The following is a 25587-nucleotide window of genomic DNA, read 5'->3' as shown; positions in this document are numbered from 1 at the left end:
AAGACCACTGTTTACAGACTGAAAAAATACTGATTTTATACTACTGGGATCATGAGCCATGATCCTTTTACAGAATTCCTCAACTCTTTGCTTAAAATTGATGTCTAATGTAGATAAAGGTCAGAAGTCCTTCCCTGCTTTGTCTACATACAGGACAAAATGTACAATGCCTCTTTGTGTTGCCCATTTTTTTGTACTTTTTAACTGTTCAAAAATTGCATTTATATTTTGCAATCATTGATAATCATGACTTTATTTTAACCGCTAGTAATCTTAGAGAGGATTTTTGTGTTGTATCTGCAGCCTTATCTGAACTTTCTCTTCCTTGATTATTCATTGTTAATTTATGACTGTAGAAGATATGTATGCCTCAGCCTTCTATGGATTTAAGTGACACAACTGCAAATGATCTGCTTTAAACTGGATGGGTTTATAATTTATATAAAAGTCAGTTTCATTACAAATCGGTATTGCTGCCTCTTTCATTTTTCTGTCTAGATGGCCTGGAAGGGACTGAATTGCTCACCTACTCTGTCTAGCTTTGTCAGTCCCTTGGTGAAGACAGATTATCCTGGTGCAGAGTGAGCAGAAAATCAAGTTACCTGCAAGGAGGGACGTTGGAAAGAGGCAGGGGGGAAATGCTCTTTGCTTTCCAGCTGCAGTTGGGGTTTGAATGATGTGTGCTGTGGGGAAGGGAGTGGATGTGTCTGTTCTGACAGGAACATCTACAATCTGCTGTTTAGGCTTTCTGCATCACTTGCTTGTACTTCATCCTGATTTTTGGAGCTGACAGTGTATGACTGAAGTCTGGGAGAGGGCTGTGGCCACCATCTCTGGCCTGCTGCTGTATATTAATGTATGTATATACATATACAAACGTATATTTATATTTGTCTATGAATATCTCTCCTCTCCCTGCTCATCTGTCTGGCCGTAGCACTGGAGCCTGTCCTGGAAGGCCGGATCCTGCATTCTGCCCTCTTGCCTGCCTTCATGCTCTGTGTTTGCTGCTGGAAGCTGCCCCCTCCTACTTCATTTTCCTGTCTGCAGCAGCAGCACCGCCGCGTGCTGCCCGCCGCGGGAAGGGGCTGCCCGTGCGCGCTGCTCGCCGCGGGAAGGAGCTGCCCGTGCGCCCTGCCCGCTCGTTCCACGCGCGGCGTGGAAACCGGGCCGCGTCCGACCAGCGCTCGCGGGCCGCGGATCCTGCCCGCCCCGCGGGTCCGGCCGCGCTCCCCGGGTTGGCCCCGGGCCTGGCGGGGCGGGGCGAGCCCCCGGCGGCGGCCGGCTCTCCGCGCGGTCACGTGGCCCCGGCAGCCCCGCTTCCTCCGCGCTCCGCCATGGCTGCGGCGGCCGCCGCCGGCTCCCTGCTCCTCTGCCTGCTCGGCCTGGCGCTGCCCGGCGGCAGTGCGCTGCACACCAAGGGATCCGTGCCCCTCGACACCATCACCTTCTACAAGGTACGGCCCACCCGGCGGGCGCTGCCGGGCTCGGTGGGGTGCTGGAGGAGGGGCGGACCGTCGCTCCAGCCATGTGCACGGCCGTGGCTGCCGCAGCAACAGGCGGGCGGCCCCGGAGGGCTGGGGAGGCGGTGGCGGGGGCTCGGGGGTGCGGAGCGGGCTGCGGGCGCGGAACCTCCGCGGAGCCGCCCCCCCACTACGGCCACCGGCGCGGGGGAGCGCTCGGGGCGGAATGGCTGAGGCGGCGGGCCCGCCGCGGAGCAGCCAATAGAAGAGCGGCAGCCGCGGCGGGCAGCCAATCGGCGCGGTCCAAGTGGAGCCGGGCCGCCGGGGCAGCGCTGCAGCCGGGGGCGCGGGGGCCCGGCCCGGTTCGGTTCAGCCCGGCCGGCGGCACCGGCGGGGCGAGGTCCGGCTGCCGCCGCAGCTCCTGGGCCCAGCGCCGGGCCGGCTCCCCGTGGCTCCAGTCAGAGAGCCGAAGAGCCGCTGTTGCCTCGCTCCTGGCTTGCCTGTGCCGGTGACCGAGGGCAGGACTGTGCAGGAGAGGGAGTCGGGGCGCTGAGCGCTCTCTGCCTGGGCCGGTTTCACTTTTTTGTTCATGGAACAGAAAGCAACAGGCTGCTGCCAGACTGAGGTCTCGCAGTTTTTTTCTTCCACTAAACGACTTTGAAATGAAGGCGCCTGCCGATAGCTTGGCAGGATTTTTATTCCAGTACCAGCCAGGCTGTGGCAGGGGTGGCTTGAGGCAGGTGATGAGAGGCTGGTGGAAAGGAAATCACCGTACGGTGGGATTAAAGCGTGCGCTGTAGCAGCGTGAGCTGAAGAGACAACAGTCAGCTGAGCTCTTTCAAAAGTGTCTGCCCTAAACAAACTGCTGAGGCGTGAGCGAATAGTTCATGCCACACGCCAGCCCCCCGCTTGATTTTTCTGCTGTCACAAACTGTTTTTGGTGTTTAAACACTATAGCATTGTATAACCTTTAGGAGCTTCCAGCTCTTCTGCAATGAGAAGAATTTGAAGTAATTGGCAGAACGCTACAAGAGGGACTTTAAAAGACAAGCAGAAATATCAAAGCTGTAACACCTGCCATGTTCCCTTCTCACCAGGACAGTAAATAAAGTGATCAGTGCTTGCAGGGCGCTTGGTAGGTGGGGACATGTGTTGCAACCTGACCCTGTTCGCTAGAAAAAGATTTTGCAAGGTCTTCTCCTGGAGGGAGAAAAAAGAATCCCAAACCAGGTGACAGGCTCCATTTCTAAGCTCATTTGAAACAGCATCATCCAAGCAGAGCAAAACTCAAAAGCAACGGCACAAGCAAAGAGGAATCAGTTAAAACACCAATTCTCCTGCTTGGGACGCTTCAGAACGACACGAGCTTTGGCCTCTGTCCTCTTACTGTCCCACTGGAAATGGTTTAGCTGGTTTCCTGCCAAGATGCTAATCAGATTTACAGTAAACAAGTCACGTATAATTAAAGGCATTATCAGATCCCCCAAACCCACCATGTACCATCTTTATCATCTGCTGTAGGAATCCGTACACCCAAAGCTCAGTCTTTCCTCCACACTGCAGTGAGTCATTTTTGAAAGGCCATAATTATAAAATTTCCATTCTCCCTCTGCATCTACTCATTGCACAGGAAAAGAAGAACAACCTAAAGCAACCCTAGGTGACTTATAGATTACTCAAGCCTGAAATGCTAAAGTTTTGTCTGTTTTTTTCTTCTGGTTTTAGGTAATTCCAAAGCATAAATTTGTCCTGGTGAAATTCGATACACAATATCCCTACGGTGAGAAACAGGATGAGTTTAAAAAACTGGCAGAGAGCTCAGGCTCCAGTGAAGATCTTCTGGTGGCTGAAGTGGGAATATCAGGTGAGGAGCTCTGGACAGTACAGGTTGATGTGGAGGAAATAAAATTCAGTACCATTTTGGATGAAAATAAGCTCTGAGGTAATTCTGATAGTGAGAACCGAGATGGGCCTGGCCCTTTCAGACCAAAGCTCCTGCTCGGCTGGTCGCTGTGGCGGTGCCGGCAGCGTGGGAGCGCTGCTTATCTCTTTCGGCTGCTTAATGAAGCGAGTCAGCCCACGCTGCTCAACTGGATGCCACCCTCCTCCTTCGCAGCACTGTCTCTTTTTTTTTTTTTCATTTCTTTGCTGAGAGAGGCCTTTTCATCCATTTTTAGGAAAAAGGCCTCACAAGAATCATGCTTTAACCACAAGCCTGGTCAAACAAAGCAAATGTGGTATGATTAATTAGTGGTAGCATACCCTCGGTTTATTGCTGGTAAAGCACAGAAAGTGGTCATTGCGCTGTGGCTGGTGTAACTTGATGTTCTTATAACCAGCTTTAAGAAAAGAACAGTGAAGAATGGATTGCTGTCACCTTACTCTTGCTTTGTAGGTAGAATTTAGAATTTAGGCTTTAAGAAAAGAACAGTGAAGAATGGATTGCTGTCACCTTACTCTTGCTTTGTAGGTAGAATTTAGAATTTAGGCTTGCAGGAATTGTCAAACTGGGAAGTTGCACCCACGCTGACATCTCTAAATACACAAGGATTAGCTAAGTAGCATAACTGAAATTTCTGTAAGTTATGTTTTCTGTCCTCAAGAATAAATGCAATTTATGTGAGGTGAGAAAATATCTTTTAGCTGAGGATGCTGTCAGAAGTAAAATGTATGAGTGTACACTCTCTGCACATGGATCTGGAAAAAAATCCATTTCACTGTAAGATCAAATAAAATAAATGGACAGAGCAAAACAGCGGGGAAAATGGCTATTAATCTCCCATAAGGAGGATGGGGTTTGTACGTGGAGGTCCTGCTGATGTCTTATGCTATCACAGTCCTAGCAGAGCATCATTAGAATCCTGTATTTTTTCTTTGGAAAATGTAATGATGGGGTTTTTGCCTTGCAGAAGTAATTTTTCTGGGGTGCTTTTGTTTCAGTGTGTGCCATTTCCTGGCAAAGAGGTTGTTAGGAAGTGTGGAAACTCTGGAGATAAGTATTTATCAGTTTGTAAGGAGAGAATCCTAATTTATTGTTTTTTATTAATGTACCATGCTCTTCTGTGTTTCTCTCTTGACAGATTATGGTGATAAACTGAACACTGAGCTGGGAGAAAAGTACAAGCTGGATAAGGAAAAGTTCCCTATTTTTTACTTGTTCCAGGATGGTGACTTTGACAATCCTTTACCTTACAGTGGCCACATCAAGGCCGGGGCTATTCAGCGCTGGCTGAAGAGTAACGGCATCTATCTGGGGATGCCAGGCTGCCTCAAAGAGTACGACATGCTGGCCAGCAAGTTTGTGAGCACCGCTGAGAAATCAGAACGCCAGTCCCTCCTGAAAAAGGGGCAAGAGAGATTAGAGAAAACAAAAGAAACTGAGAAGAAGTCAGCTGAACAATACTTGAAAATCATGAGCAAGATACTGGAGCAGGGAGAAGAGTTTGCTGCTAATGAAGTTGTCCGAATCACAAAACTGATCGAGAAGAACAAAATGAGTGATGGGAAAAAGGAGGAGCTCCAGAAAAGCCTCAATATCCTTGCTTCTTTCCTGAAGAAGAACAATGAAAAAGATGAGCTCTAATCTGTTGGAGAACTTTGTACAAGCTGTGAAACACTGTCAAGAGTCCTAACCAGTTCTCCTTATGCAAGCAAACTTCCCGCTGACTTCAAGAGAGCAGCAGATTTCCTTCTGGCATTCTCAGATTAGAAGATGAAGAGGAAGACATTCCTTAAAAACACAGTATTATAAATGTTGGAAAAAATCACCTTAAAGCAAGACACCACTATTGTGTCATACTATTCAATAACAGTGTTAAAGCAGACCAAAAACAAAAAAGCACTAGATTGGCCCGAAGCATATTCCTGGTGGTTTTTACATCTGTTCCCTGGCAAACAAATAACAAAATTCAGTCTCACATTCCATTTTACGTGTAAAAGGTACAGATTGGGTGCCCCTCACATCTCCCCCTTTCCCTGTTCTTAGTGTCCTTGAGTTTTATGCTTTTTAACCTACCCCTCCTCCCACCTTTTGTGTTCCCAGTAGGGTTCCTTCTCTGAGTCTTGTTCCCCTTACCTGTTGTTTACTGAGAGACCTGGGGTTTCCTTTTTCTGCCTTCTCCTTCCATGGCTCCTGTCCCTGTTTGCCTTGGGTATTGGCCAAATGCTGGCAGCAGGCGTAGTCGAGACCAACCCTCCACCTATCAGAACTTGCTCCTCATCTGGCCAGAGCAGCCGTTTCAGCAAACATTCTCCTGAAATCCTTTGTGACACCGTGACAGAGCAAGTGATTTGAGCCCTGAGCAAGGGCAGAGTCTCCTTGAAGTGCTGTTACCCTTAGACCCGCCATGTTCCGCAAAAACATGGTTTTTCAGACGCTGGTGAGGTAAATTTGGGTGTTTTCTTATGGCTGAAGAGCACATGCAATGCCTATGCGTTTTGCCTGTCGTTCCCATCCAAGCTTCATTTCCCTGCTTCAGACTTGGCTGTGTGAGGTTTCAATTGGACTTGATGATCTGAAAGGGCTTTTCCAACTTAAATGATAAAAAAAAAATAAGGGCGAGACCAATAAGGACATCTGAAAGTCTCAAGCCATAGTTAACATAAACTATTTTCTCCAGTCTCATCTTCAGAAGCGATTCATGCTGTCAAACTAAAGCTTCATCAGCTTTTGGTAGTTTTAAATATTCAAGGTCTTGAGGCAGGAAGCTGAGGCATTTGTGCCCTTAGAAGCCCTGTTTCTATAGTTTTAATGGCAATACCTGGCCCAGGGATCAGGTCAGTCCTCAGAATTTGATACCGCCTGTGCTGTTTGTGCTGTGTGGAATTGCGATGGCCGCTGGCAGATGTATTCCTGATCAGGGTTGAGAGTTGAAAAGAGACACCTGTGCGTTTTACCTTAAGACTACACTTTAAGCCAAGCAAAACTGATTTCTGTGGGAGCTTTGCTGCCTTTTGAATCCTGCAGTGGGTACAAGGAGCAGATAATGCTGCAAGATAAAATGTATTAATAATGCTATAATAATTAAAAAAATGTTCCAATTAATAGTTGCTTCTTAAACGGCTTTCTTGCGAAACTGCTGCTGGTTTTGTGGCCAGAGGCAAAGGCTGATTACCAGACGACGCCACCCAGAAGCAGAAGGGATCCCGCAGGTGAGGGGTTCACACGATGGTGGGTGTCCCTCAGGTCCAGCGCCCTCTCCTTAGGAGGGGAAGAGGAAGGGTCCCGAGCAGGGCGGCCTTTGTGGGGTCAACACGAGTCCTGTGTGGAGACGCTTCCCGCCCGGCTGCTGAGGAGACGCCCGGAGCCTTCGAGGCGCTGAGGCCGAGCGCCCCTCGCGCCCCCTCACAGGCGCTGCTCCCGCCGCCCGCGCGCGCCTCCTGACGTCACCAAGAGGCGTGGCCAGGGCGGGTGGTCGCGCACCCGCGGGGTTCAGCCGGGGGGTCTCCGCCGAGCGCTCCCGCCGGGGCTGGGTCGGACTCTGCACCCCGCAGGGGATGCGCGGAGGCGCGGCCTCCCCGGGCTCCGCTGCTCCCCGGGGGCCGGGCCCGGGGCGGGCCGGGCGAGGGGTGGCCCCGAGGCGGAGCGCGGGCGGTGCCCGCAGCCCCGGGAGCGGTGCGGCGGCGGCGGCGGAGACCCATGGCCCTCCCGGCGGAGGCGGCCCGGCTGGACGGGGGCTGGCAGGAGGTGAGCGAGCCCCGCCGGCACCGGGACCCCTGCGGGGCGGCTGCCCCCGGGACCGGCCCGTCCCCTCCGTGCGCTCCCTTCGCACCAGCTGTGCCTGCCCCGCTCCGGCGGGCTGGGACCGGCACCCCCCGGTCCAGGGCTCCGGTCACTCCCCACCCGCATGTCCGTGGGAGTCCCACGCTGAGCTCACACCTGCCCTTCTCCCCAGGTCTACTCGGCTCTGCAGTGGATCCAGTTCACCATGGCCATGCTCAGGTACAGCGCGCTGCTCCACCCGGGATGGAGTTACTGTTGCAACGACACCTTCCTCCAGAAAATGAGAAATCGAGGCAGATGTGCGCCTGGTCCAACCTGTGCTTTGTTTTCTCAGTGTTATAGGTTCCAGCTCAATTATTGCCTACGCTGTCTTTCAAAATGCAGTACGGTCCCCCGAGGTAAGGTCTGCGCCCCGGTTTCCCTCCCTAAATTAAGGTGTTGGGATCTTGCAGATGGGTTGTGCATGTAGCAACGTCCTGCACAGGTCAGGTGCTCTGCTAGGAGCAACTGCAGGTCTTAGGCTTATGTGGTTAAACCTCGTTTAACAGCTGGGAGGGAAAGGGCTTGCCGAGAGTTTGGTGGTTTTTATGTGATATGAGTTGAAGGAACTGACCTTGAACTGCACCCACGTGGGGAGAAGCAGGTTCCTTAAGTCCTCTAGTTGTTCAGACACATCCTGGGAACAGAGATCTGTTAGCGTGTCCTCCTCTGTGGGTCAAAATGCCTGGAGAGCTGAGGAGCTGTATAGAAAGCTGCTGAAGTGCAAATTAGAGATGCCCCTGCAGGAAATGTATTTACAAGTGTTCGTCTTTGGGTATTTCTGAGTAATTTTTCCAGGCAGGTGCGCTACTAAAACTGATACAACTCAATGATGCTGCAAAGTTTAGACAAAAAGAAACCAGTTTGTTGTGCTGGGCTCTGCTGTTGGGCTTTGGAAGATTTGCCCTGGCAGGCACAGGAGCCATGAGCATTTCTGATGCTGAAGCAGCCGGACTCGGGTGCAAACGTCCCTCGAGTGGGACTGTGCACACATGTAGTGCAGATCTGACGTGAATGCAGTGCCTGGCACATCCCGAGCGCATCCGTGCAGGTCGTGTGTGCAGGGAGCGCCGTGTATCTGGGATATATCAGACGTGCCATGCCGGGGGCTGGCACATGTGCAGTCACTGCGGAGCTCCATCCCAAGCCTGCCGGGCTTTTGTTGTCCCAGTACAAGTCCCTCTGTCTGTCTAAGACTTACTGGAGGCAGCGCATGGAGCTGACCTGTGCGAAGCTGGGATTCCTTGCCCAGGATTTGCAGATGTCTGGCAGCCCAGTCTGTGCAGCACACAGATGACAGGTTACTGCTAAGAGCAATAGGACAGCAGAGCTGGCAGCTGGGTTGTGACAAAGCTCTATTTGTCCTTCCCTTGTCTTTAATGTTCTTCATGCGTCATGGGTTTGATCTGCAGCCCAGAGAACAGGGCTTGCAGGGAGTGATTCCTAGAGAAGGAAGACGTGCAGTCAAGCTGAAGCAAGGTGAGGAGGAGAACGAGTCCAGGTTTGCAAGGCAAATTTGCACCCCTTACAACATGCAGGGCAGCCTTGCTCCCCGGCAGCCAACCTCCTGGAAACGCTCTGCCTGGCATGTGGAGAATGAGCTGTAGAGAACTCTGTGCATTCCTAGGAAGGAAGGAGAGCTGGGACTTCACCTTCGTGCTGGGATGGAAAACCTGCCTGAGCTCGTGCTGCACAAGGTGCACATCAAAGGCTCCTTGTGTTGCACCTCCTGCACCTGGGGAGCTCCAGATGTGGTTCTTCCTCGTCTCTGGTGTGACACGGAGCCGGTTTTGGCCGGTGTGACTCAGCAGCCTTGGCCCCTTTACTCCCGTGGATGCGAGTCTGTTTGCTATTTATTAGTCATATGATGTGGCCGTGGCTTGGGAGCTGTACACGTGGCTACAGGTCACAGATGGACCCTTCCTGCTCGAGGGAGTCCAGATGTTTCTGCTCAGATTATTTCTGCAAACCCAAATAGGAGGGATGAATACCAGCTGGAGCGACTCGTCTCCATCAGGCTTCCAGGCTCTCGTTCTGCTGCCAGGGGAGATCTGTTACTGGTGTTTCAAAAGCAGCAAAATCTTCAGTGACTTCCCCATCGCCTTGTCCCTGTGTTTCTGGTCTTAAGTGGAAATTTGTAAACCAAGGGGCTGGAAGAGATCCATACCAAAGCTTGCCACAAACAGCTTATTCCCTGAGTCATGAGGCTCCAGAGTTAAAATGTTTAAAAATAAACAGCTCTGGAGGCTGGGAGGAGAACAATGTTATAAACACTTCCCCTCCTGCCCCCAGCCCAGGAAATCAAATATTGCATTCTTGAAGCTTGTTTACTGTCTCTGGGGGGTCAATAAAACTCTTCAGCCTGAGCTAAATCATTCCAAAGACATGATGGCAAGCAAAGAACAAAGAATTTCCCCTGTCATGTTGACAGGTTCTGTACAGGCAGATGTCCCTGAGCCATGGGCAGACAGACCTTAATCCAGCCTGGCAGCTCATCTGAATCCTTACATCTTTACATTCCCTTCCTCTGTTTTATAAATACTATTTGTTTGGGCTTTTTCTTGTCCCTTTTGCAAGGAAGAACCATGCCACTTTTCACTTACCACTATGTCACCCGCTTTATTTAGGTCCGTGCCAAAATAGCTCCTCAGCCACACAGTGATGCCTTGCCCCAAGAACACTTGTTGCTAGAGAAAAGGGTCACCTGTTCGATTGTTTCTTACCTTATTTCGGAGCTGCTTGGTTTTAACCTGCCCTGCTCACAAGCTGGACCATGTCCCCAGCTTGTCATGCCTATGTCCTCCTGCCAGGGCTTCAATTCTGCACCAGCAAGGAAAATCCTAATTAAAAAAGGCATTTATAAATGCGTTGAGATACTAACTAGCTCCAGATATTTTGCTAGCAACAGCAGTTTGATTTGCCATGTTGCTGGGTCGGATGGTACGAATACGGAACTGGAGGGACAAGGATGTTGGAGGAGATAAATCCTGTGGAAGGCAGAGGACCTGCCATGTGGGGGGCCCAGGGAGACCCCAGGCAGATCCTCTTAAACTATGGCATAAGGACAGGTCTGGTTCAAGCAGATGTACCTTACACTTGTCAATCTTACTAAGCTCTTTCTTGTTGCTCACGGGAACAAGACAAGTATCACACAATGCAATGGGTGGCAAACATTTACTTAAAGGACAATATTGAGGCAAATTGCACCAAAAGCTCAGTTCCATGAAAAAAAGAAAATCTTAAAATCAAAGCCTCCTGACATGTTTCCATGCTGTGTTTAGCATTATAGTTTCCTGTAGGGAGAAAAAAAAAAAAAAAGCCATCATTTTCTCTCCAGGATGCTGAAAATTAGGCACCAAAGACTACAATTAAGAATCTAGATAATTAGGCTGCTTTTCCAGAGCGTGCGCTCTCCCACGCAAAAGGAAAATGTTGGCCAGAATTCTGCACAAATGTTTTCTTACAGTGTTTACAGTCCTTCTGGCCAGTACATGCAAACTGGAAATGGGCTGGAAACTGCCGTTAGAGACGCGACTCTGTTCCACCAAGATGCAGCGTGCAGCAGAGACACTCATAGTGAAAATCAATCTGGCATGTAAAATAGATTCAGCCTTAGTCACCAACTGAAGTGACATGAAGCACGTAGGAAAAATGTCCGTTTCGAGTTATTTCAACGTGAGGAAGGGTTTGATTTCTCTATCAGTTGATTTAACAAATTTCACTTCTACCTGCCAAACTGTTTCATTCTGCAAACTGTTCCATTCTGGACCTTTGAGATATTTTCTGTAAGAGTTGGTGCTGCTCTTGGATCCTGGGGTGTTGCTGGTGGCAGAAAGAGTGTTTAGAGTGTGGTATTTGCATTGAAACAACTGAGAGCAAGAATCAGGCTGGGTTTTGTGTGCAAGGAGAGCTGCCTTCCCAGAAGAGCTGGGGGACAAAAGCACATTGAGATGACGGGGTAAAGCTACTGCTGTAGGTGGTCGTGGGAGCGTTGTGACCATTGTTGAGACCTGCCGACCCATTTCGCTTTTCCCAGGTTCGTCCTCTTTTCTACCTGAGCCTCTCCGACCTGTTCCTGGGCATGTGCTGGCTCACCGGAGCGCTCCTCTATAGCACACCGACCTCCAAGCAGGATCTGATCTGCTATAACCTGCAAGCGACGGGACAAGTGAGTAGCCTTGACATCACCGGTCATGCTGTTCTGTGCACCCTTCACCGTAATTAGCCTCGCTGGTGATTAGAGTGTGGCCGTGGGGGAATGTTTCTAGATGGGCTTTGGCAGAGCTTCCCCGTGTGAACTTGACTTATCAGATCTCTTCGCCTTATGTGTAGAATGGAGATAACGATACTTGGGTTTAGGTACATCTGGTTTGTGAGGGGTGATGAGGAAGGCAAGGAGAGCAAGGGATTTTGTAGTTGCTGTGTTCGGGTTGCTTCTGTAAAGTGAGTAGATGGATCTTAATCTGTTTCCTGTTGGACCTGTGCCAACGATGATCTCTGCCTCTCACACAGCAGCTTTTCTATTCCTCTTCGTGCTTCCTCCATCCTGGGCAGGAATAGACACATTCTGCGATTCGCTTGAGCTCAGACTTGCAACCTTACTCAGATAAACAGCCCTGCTCTTGCTGACCTGGCCCTGTCCTCTCTCAAACAAGCCCAAGGATGCTCAGGGGCTGCTCCGTCAGCGCAAGCTCAGCCCTGCACCCCAGCGATTCGGCTGCTTTCCAGCTGATTCCATGTGCTGGAGACTAATTGGAGCAAAGTGTGTGAAATACCGTTTTCCTGACAGTTTGCTTTTGTCTCGCTGAGTTCAAATTTCAGCGTTAGGCTTTGCAAATTGCTGCTCTCAAAAAACTCTGCAGAATATGGCCAAGCTTGGGCCAGAAAGGTGGTTCGCAAGCGGTGATTTTGGGGCTTAATAATTTCCTTTTAAAGGGCCCACAAAAACGTGGCTGGGAAGGGCAAGTGGCTATCGGGAGCTTTGATGTGTGTTGTGTGGGCTCGAGCAGCTGCAGCTGAAGCCCGAGAGGCTTCCATGTACCTCGGGGAGGGCAGGGAAGTAGCTGAGCGTACGATATGGAAGTGTTCATGCCGTGGTGTGTCTGGGGATGGGTGTCTGCAGCCCAGGGCTGTTTCAACAGCTGTTCTTGTGGGTAAAACCGTAATACTCCTGATGGTGAGAGCAGCTGTTCCACTCCTGGCTTATTGCTGGTTTCTCCAGCTCCCCTGTGCTGCTGTGGAAGTGCCGCAATATGTTTGCTTTGAGAGAGGAAACAGTGGCGTGTGGGTAACCTGGCCACTTGGGATTGATGCAGAACAATATCAAAGATGTTTTTTAGATGATGGTACAGGGGAAAACAAGACCTTGGGAGAGGCTGGAAGGTAGATGGAGCCTGCGGGACTGAGGGTGTTTCTGAGCTGTTTCCCTTGCGGCTTTGCCTGGGGGACAGTTCTTAATGCTGGTGTGATCTTTTTATGGCCTGGAGAAGACAGGTTGGATATAGACAATACACCATTGTTTCTCAGCGGAGACACTGTGCTCCTGTGCATTTCTGGCTCTTTTCTGCCATTGCTTTTCCAGCCTGTGGCCATGCTTCTTGGGGACACCAGCAAGGGATGGGGACAAGGTGGGAATCCTTCCTTTCACACTGGGAAAGGCAGAGCTGGCCTTGGACGAGTCCTTGCAGGACTTGCCTTTGCCCCAGGCCCACGGGGGACGCTCAGGGTGCTGTGGTGGCGTGTCTGCCACAACCCGATCTCAGCCATAGGGTTTTTGGGCTTCTTTCCTGTGTGCCAGCAGCAGACCATCCCCGGCAGAAGAATTGCCACAGTAGCAGAGCCGGCTTGTACCTGGCAAGAGCTGTCGCTGCTGTTTGCTCTAGAAGAAATTAAAACAAACGGAGCACTTGCCATAGCAACGGTGCCCGCATGTGACATGGTGCAGGACACCTCCTTGCTCAACACCCCAGCAATGCCCTTGCATGGTGGGAACACCTTGTGCGTAAATAGGAGCTGGTAACAGGTTTAACCAGCAGCATCTGTGGAGCAGAAGGGACCTGTGACTGCAGTAAATGGGTTAATGTCTCCTGGCCCCGCTCTGCCTGTGCTGAGCGGAGAAGTCGCACAAGGGTTGGCATTCCCGAGTGTCTCATAAAGACGTGTGGTTTCTTTACACACAAACACCTAAAGTTGTAAAACACACGGAAGGACAAGGGTGAGGCCAGGCCCAGGACTGCTCAATGGGGTTTGCAGAGGGCAGAGACTCACACCACAGTCCATGTGCCATGGTTGTCTCAAGGGATTGCCTTAGGAGCAGGATGATATTTTGCATAATTCAGCCTGTTTACCATCACTTTATCACCAAGGGCTGACGTTGCAGCAGATGGAACTCCCCTAACATCCATCCCATGTCGTAAAGGAGATTGTTTTATTTCTTGGACTTTCCCTGTTCCAGCCCCAGACTCTTGGTTGATGTTAAATGTAAATGCTGCTCCCTTCTGCTGTCCCTTGACTTTGTTCTCTCCTCCTCCCTGCCTTGCATTTGCATTACAATAATGAAGTCCAGAACAGAGGCTGTGGTTATAATTGCACAATTCCCCCACATTCTTCCAGTTCAGTTCCAGTGGCCTAATAACGTCCTGGCAGCTCATGCTGCTGAGCACAATGGGAGCCACCCGAGTGTTATAATGAGGGGCTCTCGTGTCTCCCAGCCCCTGCTTCATCTCCGCATGGTGAGCAGCGCAGGCCTGTGCACAGCCCCGAAGCTGCGGCTCAGGAGCACAGAACTCCCTTCCCTTTCTGCTGCCAACTTCACAAGTGGCTTTTGGTTCCCCCTTCCAAAAAAGAAGGCAGTGCTGACATTTTGTGAGCCTCTCTAAAGCATTTTGAAATGCAAGACAATGACCTTTGTGGACTGTTTTGATCACTTTCCCTGGAAGTAATTGAGGAAGAGCAACAAACCCTCATTAAACCTTGCCTAATGAGCTGGAAAGTCAGTGTTGTGTTCCTGCTGCAGCCCCTTGGACTCAGCCTCTTGACTCAGTCAAGAGCTTTTGCAACCACAGTAAAGGAGACCAAGTTTATTTAGTGACTACTTCCCTGGGTTTAGATGATACCAGGGCGGCAAACCTGTGCTCCTTGCCCCTTTGGCAAAGGATAGCAAATCCACAGAAAAATTCCTGTGTCCGGCCCTTCCTCTTTGCCTTGGCGAGCGCAACATGTGTTTCCTGTGGCAAACACAGCACACGCATAGATATAGTCTGATTAGGCAGCGCTGTTTATGCTCAGCTGCCTGGGGCAATCAGGGACTCAGAAACAAAAGCAAGAAAGGTTTTGGGGTTTTCATAGGAAATTTTAGATATTTGGTCTCATCTCAAGATGGAATCAAGGGCTGTGGATCTCTTTGTGTGAAGCAGTGTTCTGTATCTTTTCTTTCCTCCTTTTTCCCATGGAGAGAAAAGGGCTCTTAGGATATTAACTCAGGCTTAGTGCAGATATTTTCTGCCCTCACTTTCCTCTTTAAATATACTATTGTTTTCTGTTTCCGTGAATTCACTGTACAGTGAGCTCATTATGTGAGAAGCAAATCCAAGTGCCGCATCTATGTTGTTTCCCAATGGATGTAGCATACTGAGGGTCCAAGTGCTTTTGAACCCTTTCTTGTCAGAATCTGGGCCAAAAAAATGAGCCAAGTCACTAAGATTTGTATTTTTAAGACAGTCTGCTGTCATTAGTTCTCCTGTCCCTGGTTTGGGGCCAAAGTGATGCTGCCTTTGTGCAGTCTGAGGTGAGAACTTGTTCTCTACCTCATCCCAGTTGGTGTCCCAGTGCAACCCAGTAGCGATGCCAGAGGGGCTGTGCAAGGACCCTCACCTTTGGTAGTCCCCTACGCTGTTTAGCATCCCACGGGCTTTGGGTTCATCAGCAATGAGCTAAAAGTGCTACAGAAACTGTTATTACAGGACTGAAATTCTGTCTGTATTTCTCAGATATTCTACGTGGCCTCTTTCCTATACACTGTCAACTACACCTGGCACCTCTACATGGACCTGAGGATGAAATACAATCAGAACCTTCACAGGATGCCCCCCCAGGTGAGTAGGACTGTTGTGTAACAACTGTTGGGTGTCAAGGTCTAACTGTGGGGTTGTGGTGGGGTTTAGGAGGGGAGACATGACAGTAGATCTCACCACAAGGACTTTGAAGACTTCTGCCCCATGAACTGACATCTCTTGCCCACCGAGGTCAGCAGAGCTGCAGATAGGTCTGCTCTAGGATCTCAGGGGAACATTAGACTTGCAAGACTAAAGCAGGCAAAGCCCAACAGCAGTGTACATCTCCGAGCAGAGAAAGCTCAGGACTCGGTATTATGAAGATTTTCTGCAGTTAGAAAAATAGCAGTTTGTACTGGCCAAGTAACCAGTTTGTTGCTGTCACTGCCTTCTATGAGCGTGTGGCAGAAAGGACAGGAAAGCAGGGGATGCCTGGACAACCTGGAGCTGAGAACTGACAATTTCTGTCCTTCCCAGGTGTCATGCAGCATTCCAGAGCGTCAGTAAGTGTTGTAAGAGTTTGAGGTAGGAGGTGTGACGGAAATGAGCTGGTGATAAAAGGAGCATTTGGCTTCGTGAACAGTGCCCAAGTCCTCACTTCATCATCACTGGCCTTTACAAAAGCCCTTTGGGGAACCGGTGTAATCGCTGGGAACCGAGGAACAAGGACATAGTACTCAGAAAAATACTCTCTTGCCTTGCAGGCTAAACAAACACTTCACAGACCGCATGACCAAAATTTCTACTTGCAGTTGTTTGATTCCTCACACTTGGCTGAACAGTGAGGCACCAGCATCGCTGTGACCACTGTCGGGCTCCTCATGTATCACTGCAAGATGACAAATTTCCTCATGCAGCTCTTCCCACTGAACCCATCAGCCCCATTTCTCTATAGAGCCTTTTTCTTCCCCAGACATTTGCTGTGCACAGCAAACTTTGTGTCGCAGATATTCCATCTGTCAGTTTGGGAGCGGCAGGTTGGGCAGATCAGTCTGTATTTCAAGGGCTCTTGCCCTTTGGCTTTGGATCCACTTGCAGGACTGGTTTCCTTCTTGCTGGACGCAAACCACCTGCCACAATTCCCCACCACTACAACTGTGCCCATGTTGTGCTGTCGTAGGTGGTGTGTGGATGTTGGCTGCCAAAGTACATTTCCTGGGGAGCAGATACCAGGACACTCCAAATTGCCTGTATTTCTTCAGCAGAACATGAAGTTTCTGAGCAATAGGGCCAGGTTAAGTGAATAAGCAGTACAAATAATGAGTAAGTTACACCAGAGAGCTCATCAAGTGTCCACTTCTTGTCCAGTTCCAAGTTCCCTTCTCAAATTCTCTAGTCGTGAAGGAGAACAAGGCAGTAAGTGGCTGGAAGCATCGGTTGTTGCAAATCAGCACAGATTGAACTCAGCGGTGTTAATTCATTGCAAAGTGAGAATAAACATTTGTGCTTAGTCTGGGGATTAATCAGCGTTTGAGGAACCCTTCGCCGCTGAGCGCTCCCTGGGAGCTGGTACCTGTGAACCAGCAGCTGTACGGAAACCATCATTTAATTAAGCTCTTTGGATTTTGCAGGTTGTAGATTATGCGAGTTGCATTGGCCGAATAGCAACGATCTCATCCAGGTAAGATTTAATTCTCTCTGGCAGAGTGATGTTTTGGCAAGTTGATCTCCACTTCCTACTTATTTTGAAGCAAGATTTACTAAAACCTGTAAGGCTCATCAGTAACAGCAGGGTGACCTAACAAACTCAGAGGAAGAGGTTTCAGATGTAAGGGCCTTTCTCCAACCGAGTCAGTTATAACTACATTAACTATATGTAGTTTTTCAGAAAGTGCTCCCTTTACCAATATACTGCCTGCATGAGTGAAAGTGCAGAATTTAGTAAAGCTGATAAAATACTCTTCCAGAGCAGTGTCAATAAAAACAATTTTTAAGTCCTCTGTAGTGACAGGAGAAAAAACAAGTAGTGTTTGGTTGGCGTGGGAGCAGTGCAGGGCAATAACTAATAACTGCACCATTGTCCTTTCTCCTCTCAGCTTGATCCCTTTCCTTCTCATGGTGCCTGTGTTTTGCCTGGGCAACAGCAGTAATTGCTACCAGAACTTCAGCCAGAAGCACGGGTGAGCTTCACCCCTCTCTGGAACAGCCCCGCTGCTCAGGGTCACGGCAGGAGCTCAGGCTGTCCCTTTCTCCCCGCAGCTGCCTCCTGATGCACACGGAAATAGCCGCGTCCAGCAATGAGCCGCAGACCCTGAGCGGCTCTGTCTGCCGTGCGATGCGCTTCTACGGCATCGGGGTCTTCCTCATTTCCTTTCTGATCAGCATCGTAGCCATTCTGGTAAGAAGCACAGTCCTTGCAGCTAGCTGTTGCACCAGATGATCAGTGCGAGAACGTTTTCCCCTTTTCATCTTTACATCTTTGTTTGGATGGTACCAGAGGCCAAGCAATGCCAGGAGAAGAACTGTGTGGTGCTGCTTCCCTTTTTGAAGGGGTGGGAGGGGAGAGGAAATAGCATCGTGCCACCATATAAATCCGTCTGGAGCCTTGTGTTCTTGTCGACCCATCCCTAAAAGGATTTAGCGGGTAGGGAAAGCTCAGAGCACAAGTCATGCTGCGTGGGTCAACATGAGCCCAAATCAATTCAGAGTCTTCAGAAAAGATCACCTACAAAACAGCTGCTCTCCCTCAGGGAGCACGTTGTTCTGTGAAGAGGTTTGATAGATTAAAATTGGGTTTTGGCTAAAAAAACCAGGGGATACTCAGCCCTAGATGAACAAGCCAGATCAGGGCATGTGCACAAAGTACAAACACCGATGTATGCTTGTTCTTTTTTAGGTTATACTCGGTCAAGCCCGAGGTTTGTACAAAAGGTTCGTCAACTCCACAGGATTCCTGGGCAATCAGCAATGGGCCATGATTAAGATGGTGGAACAACGAGTGGTGTTTTACCCGGTCGTGTTTTTCTGCTGCTGGGCCCCAGGTTAGCAGAGAGCTGAGTTATTTTCACAACATTCTCCTGGGACATAGTGCCTGGCAGTGAAACTCCAAAGAGGTGGGGTTAAAGCAATAACCTCTTGTCCATCCCTTTCACAGCTGTCCTCCTCGGAATAATGAAGCTGACAGTGTCAACAAACAGCAAAATCTACATGGCTCTTCTCATTCTACAGGTAAATGTTTTCCTGTGCAATCTCCTATGTTTTGTCTTCTCTAGTTGACCAGAAAAATGAGGGTTTGTCTGTTTCTAATCTCAGCTAGACAAAGCATCTTTGTAGCACCAAGATTGGAAGTCTGATCTATGCTTCTGGTTGGCGAAGATCTTTGTTAGTTGTTTTGTGTTTCACAGGCTTGAAAAGGTCTCAGTAACCAAAATCACAGCACCATGGAAATTGTAGAAAATAGGACTAGAAGGGATCCCCAGAAACCAGTTAGTTTATTTCCTTTCTACCCAAGTCTCCAAATACAATTCCTCCGCAACACTTGTCCAGCTGCTTGCTGTGCCCGAGAGAGCATTTAGCAAAGATAATTAAAATAACTGTGAGATTCCTGTATCACATGGGGACGCAGATAGATAAAATAATGCTGGAAGGGGAAGGCTTGACATAATGTGCTGGGTTCAATGGGCTGGCAGGGAGCTGCGTGGTGCTGGCTGAGCAGAAAGCCCTGATCTCCCTGCTGGTCCCTCTCCCAGGCTCTGACAGCGGCTTCCCAGGGGCTCCTGAACTGCGTCGTGTACGGCTGGACGCAGCACACCTTCCTCTCCCTCAAACGCAGCGCCTGCCGGGACGTCGACACTCAGACTCCTCTCCTGCGCTCCCAAAAGAAGTTCTACGCCAGCACGGTCCCCACCAGCCCGCCAGACGCAGGGGCGTCAACGTCCACCCTGCTCTGATGAGTCCCCGTGTCCAAGGAGAACAGGCAGTGCCCTAACGAGATCTCATCGTGTTTTAGCAACCTCGGCCAGACTGGTGTCAGGCTGGCTGCTGCGAACTGTCTAGCCATGCCAGCAGCAATGTCAGCTGTAGTGCTGGAGGAGCCTGAGCTGTCGGGGACAGACACTGTCAGTGAACAGTTATTTATTTTACAGGTTTGTATGGACTGTAAATGGATTCTTTAAGCACTTCAAAAAATCTTTAGTACGGACTTTCTCCTTATGGAAATATCTCCGGAAATGCAGCAAATTGTATATAACAGCTCGAAGATCTGGTACAGTTCCTCGGAGGGTGGGTGGTCAAGGGATGTTTTACTTCTCTAAGAATTTGCCATTACGAATTAACAGTAAAGCAAATGTGAATATTTTTCAATCTGTGACTTTTAATTCACTATAAAAATAAGAACACATACTGCACTAACAGCCAACTGCAAGGAGGGAAGAATAGCAAGGTAGCATAAAAAAAATCAGTGCTGACTTCTGTACCTCGACTTCTTGCACATTTCCCTTCAGTTCTTCATCTCAACTCCTGCTCAGGTACAATAATCAGAAAAATAAGCTGCTTTGACCCAGTGGAGCATCTCTGCTGAACCAGGTGAGCAGGACATTGCATCAATCTATCTGTATTCTAAATGCTCAAGTGAATTATTTACTAAGGTGTCACTGTTCTACAGAAAACAAAACATCTTTAGCTGCATTGAAAACAACTTTCTAACTTTTACACTCTTTATTTTCTAACAGCTTCACTTTTTGTGTCCAACCCAAGTTTATTTGAACAGTAGATACTACAAGAGGAGGAAATATTCAAGTCTTGTGTAATTAACTTTCATACAGTTTACACAGTTGTGTCATGGAAATCACTTTGTGGAAAAATCTCCTGGGATTAGCAGTCTGGCTTTGTGGCATAGCCATGGGGCCAGCAGTCCTTTCCAAACCTCACCTGGTGCCTTTCCCACTGCTTTCATGGTTTTTTTAGAAAAATTCTTCTTCTGTACTCATCTGCTCAGCTACAGAATTCTCACTTCTCTTTCTGGCTAATTTTTTACTGAAAAATGCAGCTATTGCCTTTCTGTGTCTGGTTACAGCAATAAAGAGAACAATCAGAAGAAGGGCAGTAGGAACTGTGACCCCAGTAACGATCCAAAACGTTTTATTTTGGAAAAACGCCACAAAGGACATCCTGAGAGGTGGCGGGGGGCCGCTGTCCACACTCCCTCCCGCACCATGGAACTGGCAGTCTGGAGGAGCCCAGCCGGCATCACAGTGACAGTGATGGAGGTTGTTGCAAACCCCTCTCCCCCTGCACAAAACCTGCCAGTCACACGTCATATTGATTGTGGCCTCTGTGCATGTCCTGTTAAGACAGATCTTTTTTGGCCCACATTTAGTGCCATCAAGTCCTCGTCCGACATCGGGTGTATCAATGCCGGCGTGGTAGGCTGTGCCCCAGCACCAGTCCTCGTTTTCTGGTGTCTGGATGATGATTTCAGTCTCGTGCAGAACAGGAATCTCCTCCACGTTGACACACTGCAGCCTGCCACACAGCACGTCCTGGGCTTTACATCCCACAAAAGGAATGCTGGTCCCATCGCCGCCACAATTGCCGAACTGATCCCCTTTCATGTTCTGCTTTTTGAAACAACTCTCTGGAGCACCCCGAGCTTTCTTCCCAAAGGCTTTTTGGCACAGGTTGTCGTAGGTCGCGCATTTACCTTGGTAGCAGTAGCCGTTGTTGCTGCATGGCGTCCCGTCTTGCTTATGTAAATCCTCGGGGCACCACTCAGAAGTCCCAGTGCAATATTCAGGTAAGTCACACTCGTCCCCCTCCGACCTGCACTTGTGTCCTGCAGCACGAAAGCGGCATTTCCAACAGCATTGCCCCATGGAGCAGACGGCCCCTGCCTTCAGCCTGCAGGTCCGGTGACAGCAGGGGTGGCCTTGGCAGCCCGCCTGTCCCCAGCAGTCACACTGCTCTCCCTGGTCGATCACCTTGTTGCCACAAAGCTTAGCATAGAACAGCCTGTGGGGCGCTGGGATGTTGCGCAAGCAGTTGCCATGGCCTCTGCTGAGCAGGTCCAAGTAGCTCTGCAGGCTGCAGTTGCTGAAAGCCTTGGCACCTTTGACCGAGCCTTGCGTCATGTAGCACTTCGTATTTTCTCCACACACACACTCCTTTTTGTCGTGCTCCATCCCCAGGTTGTGACCCAGCTCATGAGTAAAAATTATTGAAACAGTTAAGACATCTCCCCGTATATGTGAGACAAGACCTGACTTGTAATCAGGGGAGCAGATGGTACCTACAAATGCCAACCCAACAACTGATCCAAAGTCTGTGTAAGTAAATAAATGTGTGACGTCATATGTCATCCTCACAGAAAGATCCTGATTTGCCCAGCTGTTAAATCTTTTAAGAACTTCTTCTATATCCTGGCTGTACCCAATGAAGCTGCTGTGCGTCCAGATCTCCAGCCCAATCAGGCAGACGCGAATTTTCAGAGGATAATAGTGCATTTCAGATAAATTGATTATATCTATAACCTGAAGCATCACGGAGGACTCATTGCGCCCGTGGAAGGAAAATAGAGAACTGTCTGCCACCACGAGTATCTCAACGTACATGGTTTCCTTCAGTCTCTTAGAGATGTCCTGTTCTTTTAAGCCTGTTTGAACTCCCTTTCCACCTGCCTGGTTTTGGATCACCTCATCCGTCATTCCACACACCAAGGGCTTGTTCCGGGTCTTCTCTCGCCGATAGAGAAGGTGCTGGAAGGTGACGGACCCTGGCACAGGTTCGATGCCGTAGCTCAGGTTGCCGATTTCCAGCCGTCCCCTCAGACCCGAGCAGGCGCTCAGCATGGCGAGGGAGTCAGGGCTGCCCTCGATGTAGCCCAGGTAGTAGCACTCCTCTGGGACGTGGGGCTGCTCCACCACTCTTGTCCCCTCAGGGCTGTATGTGATGACGGGCAGGTTTTTCACCAGGAGTCCTCTCTTCTGCCTGAGGTGGACGACGCGGTTCTCTCCCTCCACCCTGAGGACGTAGGACATTTCTCCCTCTGTGGCTTTTCCCACCCTCGGGGCCAGTTTCGTCGGCCGGACAATCTCATGGACAGCATAGCCTGGTGGTGGACGATGGCTGCCTGCCCCGGGGAGCAGAGATGCCACCAGCACTGCCCAGATCCCAAGCCAGAGGAGCAGGGCTTTCCTCTGGCCGCCATGTTGTGCCTGGAGCCATCTCCTCGCCAGCACCTTCAAAATGGCGGCAAGACGCCTCAGGGAGGGTCCTGCCACCCCTCGCATGGACACCTTGGTCCTCTCTCCCTTGAGATGCTCGGGCGGTGGCTCTGCTGGAGCTGTCCTCTCAGGGCTGGTGTGGGACCTGGCAGAAGTGCACAGCACCCTGCTGCCCTGAGGGGCGGCCATTCCCCTCAGCGCCCCTCGAGAAGGTTCTGGAAGCGCTGCCCCCCCCAGCTGCCATGTTGCCAGCCACCTGTGACACAAGGACATGGTGAAGTGAGGCTGTGGCACAGGGGCCATGGGTGCTCTTGTGAGGTGACAAGGATGAAGGGCACCTGTCCCCACTGTCCTCCTGTCACCAGGGCAGCGCGGGGTGGCCGTTGCAGCCAGGGAGCTGTTGTTGATCTTCAGAGCCGCTCACTGAGATCTGGGCAGTCATGCGTCCTCACCTCTGCCTCCTCCTCCTCCCCACGGGGCAATCCCAGCCAAAGGTTGCCTGTGACTCAGGAATTCAAGAATTAACCACAATAACACTTCTTTCAGCAAGTTAACTTCGCAAATGTTGATGCCCCTTGGCCGCCACCTCACCTCCTTTGCCAGTCTGTAGATTTTAAATTAACCTGAGCACCACTGTCATTTTTGTCAACAAGGTTTTTTTTCTCCTACGGAGTGAGGTCAAGTGAAACAACTTCATTTTGCTATTCTACAGAATGAAAACTAGATCCCCTAAACTCTACACTTGCATCTAGATTAATTTAAAAGGAGTCCACAGCAGCCAGCATCTGAATCTCGTGACCGAGTCCAGCTTTCCACAGCTGTCTCATGAAGTCCTACACAGGGGAGTTTTGAGCTGCCGCCTTCTTCTTCTTCTTCTTCTTCTTCTTCTTCTTCTGAGCTGCTTTCTTCTGGCTCTTCTTCTGAGCTGCCTGGTCCTTCACATCTCCCCCAGGAGCTCGTTCTCCAGCCCGAAAGCGTCTGACGGGTCTGTTCTTTGCTCGGGTTACTCGGAGCTTTCTCACGTACACAATGACAAGTGCTGCGAGTGCCAGAACAACAATAATTATTATGGTGCTCACGGTGATGAACGTAGAAAACCCTTGTTCAGCGACCAGTGTGGGCCCACTGTCAATGCTTCCTCCAGTGCCAGTGAATTGGCAGAAGGGGGGTGCCCACCCGTTGTCACAGTGGCAGTTCCCTCTCGTGTTGCAGACTCCCCTTCCTCCGCATGTTTTCTCAGCAGAACAGTTGGATGCGAAGTACTTTTCCTTGGGAACACACGTCTGATTGATGCAGATCTTCTTCTCACCACAATGCGTGCCGTCCTTAATGGCTCCAACATCCAGAACATCCACACCTAAGTGGTAATCTGTGCCCCAACACCAGATATCATCCACCAGGGACTGAATGATGGTTACATGCTCTTCCATCTGAGGCAGATGTTTAACATTCATGCACTGTACTCTCCCACACAGGACATTTTCTGGCTTACATTTCTGATAACTGGCATACGTCCCATCTCCCCAGCAGTTGCCGAACCGATCCCCTTTCATGTTCACCTCCAGGAAACATGTGAGTGGAGCAGACTTTGCTTCCTTGCCAAAGATACTCCTACACTGTAACGTGCGAGATCGGCACTTGCCTGAATAACAGTACCCGTCCTCAGCGCACACAGTCCCGTCTTGCTTGGCCACGTCTGCCGGGCAATGCGCAGACGTCCCGTTGCAATACTCAGGCAAGTCGCACAGACCAGTGCTCTCCCTGCACACCTCTCCTTCTGGGAGAGGTTCGCAGTTCTTACAGCAGCCTCCAGAAGTGCAAATGGCTCCTGCTTTTTTTTTACACTCATTGTCACAACAAAGGTCCAATTTACACTGCGCTTCTGAGCCACAGTCGCATTCCTCACCAGCATCCAGGACACCGTTCCCACAGCGCTGCAGTGGAAATTGTATTACCGATTCTGGGGCTTTATTAAGGCAGAATCCTAGCCCTGATGTTAAAAAATCCGTGTAGTCCTTTCTGCTGCAGTTGCTGAATTGATGGTTCACTGTGCCGCGTGTGCTCATGATGCATTCAGAGGCGTTTCCACATTTGCAGTATCTGCCATCGTACCTCATGCCAAGGGTATGCCCCAATGCTCGAGTGACATGAACAGCAGTGTCCATGTAAGGCCGTTTTGCAAATGATACAACAGCAGAAGAGTGCTTTCTGTCACAGGCACTGCCGAAGTTGGACTCGTTGCCTGGGTGCAATGCTCTTGTACCACTACCAAAGTCCGTTGAGGCAAATAGACACCCCACATCGTGCACAGCGTACGTAGGGCTTTGCCGCCGCCGCCAAAGATTAAAATTATGAAGGACCTGGGTTATGTTTTTGGTAACAATGATAGGGTTCTTCTCTGCCCAAACCTCTAGTGCGGTTACCAAAACACGAAGGTGGAACGAAGAAAACAGTCCATCCACCAGATTGATTATTTCAATAACTTCCAGGGCCACATTTTTTATACTTTTGCCAAAGGCATCAAACCCTTTCTTGTCCACCACAACAAAGAGCTCCAAATACTGTGTGTGCCCCTCGAACTCGAACTGCCCTATTTTCCTACCAGGACCTGGAAACAGCCCGTTGTTGTTGCGCATTTTGTACATCACCATTCCAGGAATCGCCTCTCTCTGCAAGAGGAGATGCTCACGCGTGGTGGGACCCGGCAGGGGCTCAATGCTGTAGCTTGAGTTTCCAATGTGCAGCAGCCCTCTGAGCCCAGAGCAGGTAGTCACAGTCACCATGGAGTCCGGGATGCCTTCCACATATCCACGGTAATAGCAACCTGCTGGCACGTGGGGCTGTTCAGCCACGATTTCCCCTTGGGAGTTACGAGTGAATACGGGGATCTTTTTTACTACAAAGTCTTTCTTCCTGAGGCGAATTGTATAATCTATCCCCTGAATGTCGATGGTGTAGGACACTTCCTCCTGGCTGGCTTTCCCTGCCCTGGAGCCAAGTTTCCTTGGAATGACAACCTCGTAGGCTGTGTAGCCCCTGGTGGGCTGGGGTCTGCAGTTTGTGCAGGGCAGCAGGAAGGAGAGGATTGTTGTAAGGAGAAGAACCCCTCTACCTGTTGGGGTGCACCTGGTCTGCATCCAGCTTGGAGCCAT

General features: G+C 50.1%; 4 protein-coding genes across 5 annotated transcripts; 2 read left to right on the top strand and 2 right to left on the bottom strand.

Annotated features, from left to right (window-relative positions):
• The first annotated feature begins 1300 nt into the window (after nucleotides 1-1300).
• ERP29 (endoplasmic reticulum protein 29) lies at nucleotides 1301-6507 on the top strand. Its single transcript, XM_082066348.1, has 3 exons — nucleotides 1301-1457; nucleotides 3189-3327; nucleotides 4544-6507. The coding sequence occupies exons 1-3, from the start codon at nucleotides 1338-1340 to the stop codon at nucleotides 5044-5046; spliced, it is 762 nt and encodes a 253-aa protein (XP_081922474.1). The 5' UTR covers nucleotides 1301-1337; the 3' UTR covers nucleotides 5047-6507.
• A 492-nt stretch (nucleotides 6508-6999) lies between these two features.
• On the top strand, nucleotides 7000-19577 carry TMEM116 (transmembrane protein 116). 2 transcript variants are annotated; one of them, XM_082066332.1, is made up of 11 exons: nucleotides 7000-7149; nucleotides 7358-7404; nucleotides 7520-7583; nucleotides 11261-11392; nucleotides 15213-15317; nucleotides 16847-16896; nucleotides 17312-17395; nucleotides 17475-17613; nucleotides 18112-18256; nucleotides 18370-18443; nucleotides 18965-19577. In XM_082066332.1, the coding sequence occupies exons 1-11, from the start codon at nucleotides 7102-7104 to the stop codon at nucleotides 19163-19165; spliced, it is 1089 nt and encodes a 362-aa protein (XP_081922458.1). In that variant the 5' UTR covers nucleotides 7000-7101; the 3' UTR covers nucleotides 19166-19577. The 2 variants fall into 2 exon arrangements, with proteins under 2 accessions (XP_081922458.1, XP_081922459.1); XM_082066333.1 differs by lacking the exons at nucleotides 7000-7149; nucleotides 7358-7404; nucleotides 7520-7583 and adding an exon at nucleotides 11034-11182.
• A 599-nt stretch (nucleotides 19578-20176) lies between these two features.
• Nucleotides 20177-23132, bottom strand: LOC309446596 (disintegrin and metalloproteinase domain-containing protein 20-like; the record flags this gene model as incomplete). The annotated part of the gene is made up of 2 exons (XM_082066463.1): nucleotides 20177-22854; nucleotides 23105-23132. 2 exons carry the CDS (start codon nucleotides 23130-23132, stop codon nucleotides 20177-20179), a joined length of 2706 nt encoding a protein of 901 aa, XP_081922589.1.
• Nucleotides 23133-23268: 136 nt separating this feature from the next.
• On the bottom strand, nucleotides 23269-25587 carry LOC309446595 (disintegrin and metalloproteinase domain-containing protein 21-like; the record flags this gene model as incomplete). Its single annotated transcript, XM_082066462.1, has 1 exon — nucleotides 23269-25587. The coding sequence occupies one exon, from the start codon at nucleotides 25585-25587 to the stop codon at nucleotides 23269-23271; it is 2319 nt and encodes a 772-aa protein (XP_081922588.1).

The sequence above is a fragment of the Streptopelia decaocto genome (assembly GCF_964273445.1).
Source record: "Streptopelia decaocto genome assembly, chromosome: 15".
NCBI classification, from domain to species: domain Eukaryota; kingdom Metazoa; phylum Chordata; class Aves; order Columbiformes; family Columbidae; genus Streptopelia; species Streptopelia decaocto.
This window is presented reverse-complemented; position numbering and strand designations above follow the sequence as displayed.

Coding starts and splice junctions, on each gene's coding strand:
- TMEM116 (XM_082066332.1), top strand. CDS start 7,102: ATGGCCCTCCCGGCGGAGGCGGCCCGGCTGGACGGGGGCTGGCAGGAG. Junction 7,150..7,357: donor TGGACGGGGGCTGGCAGGAG/GTGAGCGAGCCC, acceptor CCTTCTCCCCAG/GTCTACTCGGCTCTGCAGTG. Junction 7,584..11,260: donor ATGCAGTACGGTCCCCCGAG/GTAAGGTCTGCG, acceptor CGCTTTTCCCAG/GTTCGTCCTCTTTTCTACCT.
- ERP29 (XM_082066348.1), top strand. CDS start 1,338: ATGGCTGCGGCGGCCGCCGCCGGCTCCCTGCTCCTCTGCCTGCTCGGC. Junction 1,458..3,188: donor ACACCATCACCTTCTACAAG/GTACGGCCCACC, acceptor TTCTGGTTTTAG/GTAATTCCAAAGCATAAATT. Junction 3,328..4,543: donor GGCTGAAGTGGGAATATCAG/GTGAGGAGCTCT, acceptor CTCTCTTGACAG/ATTATGGTGATAAACTGAAC.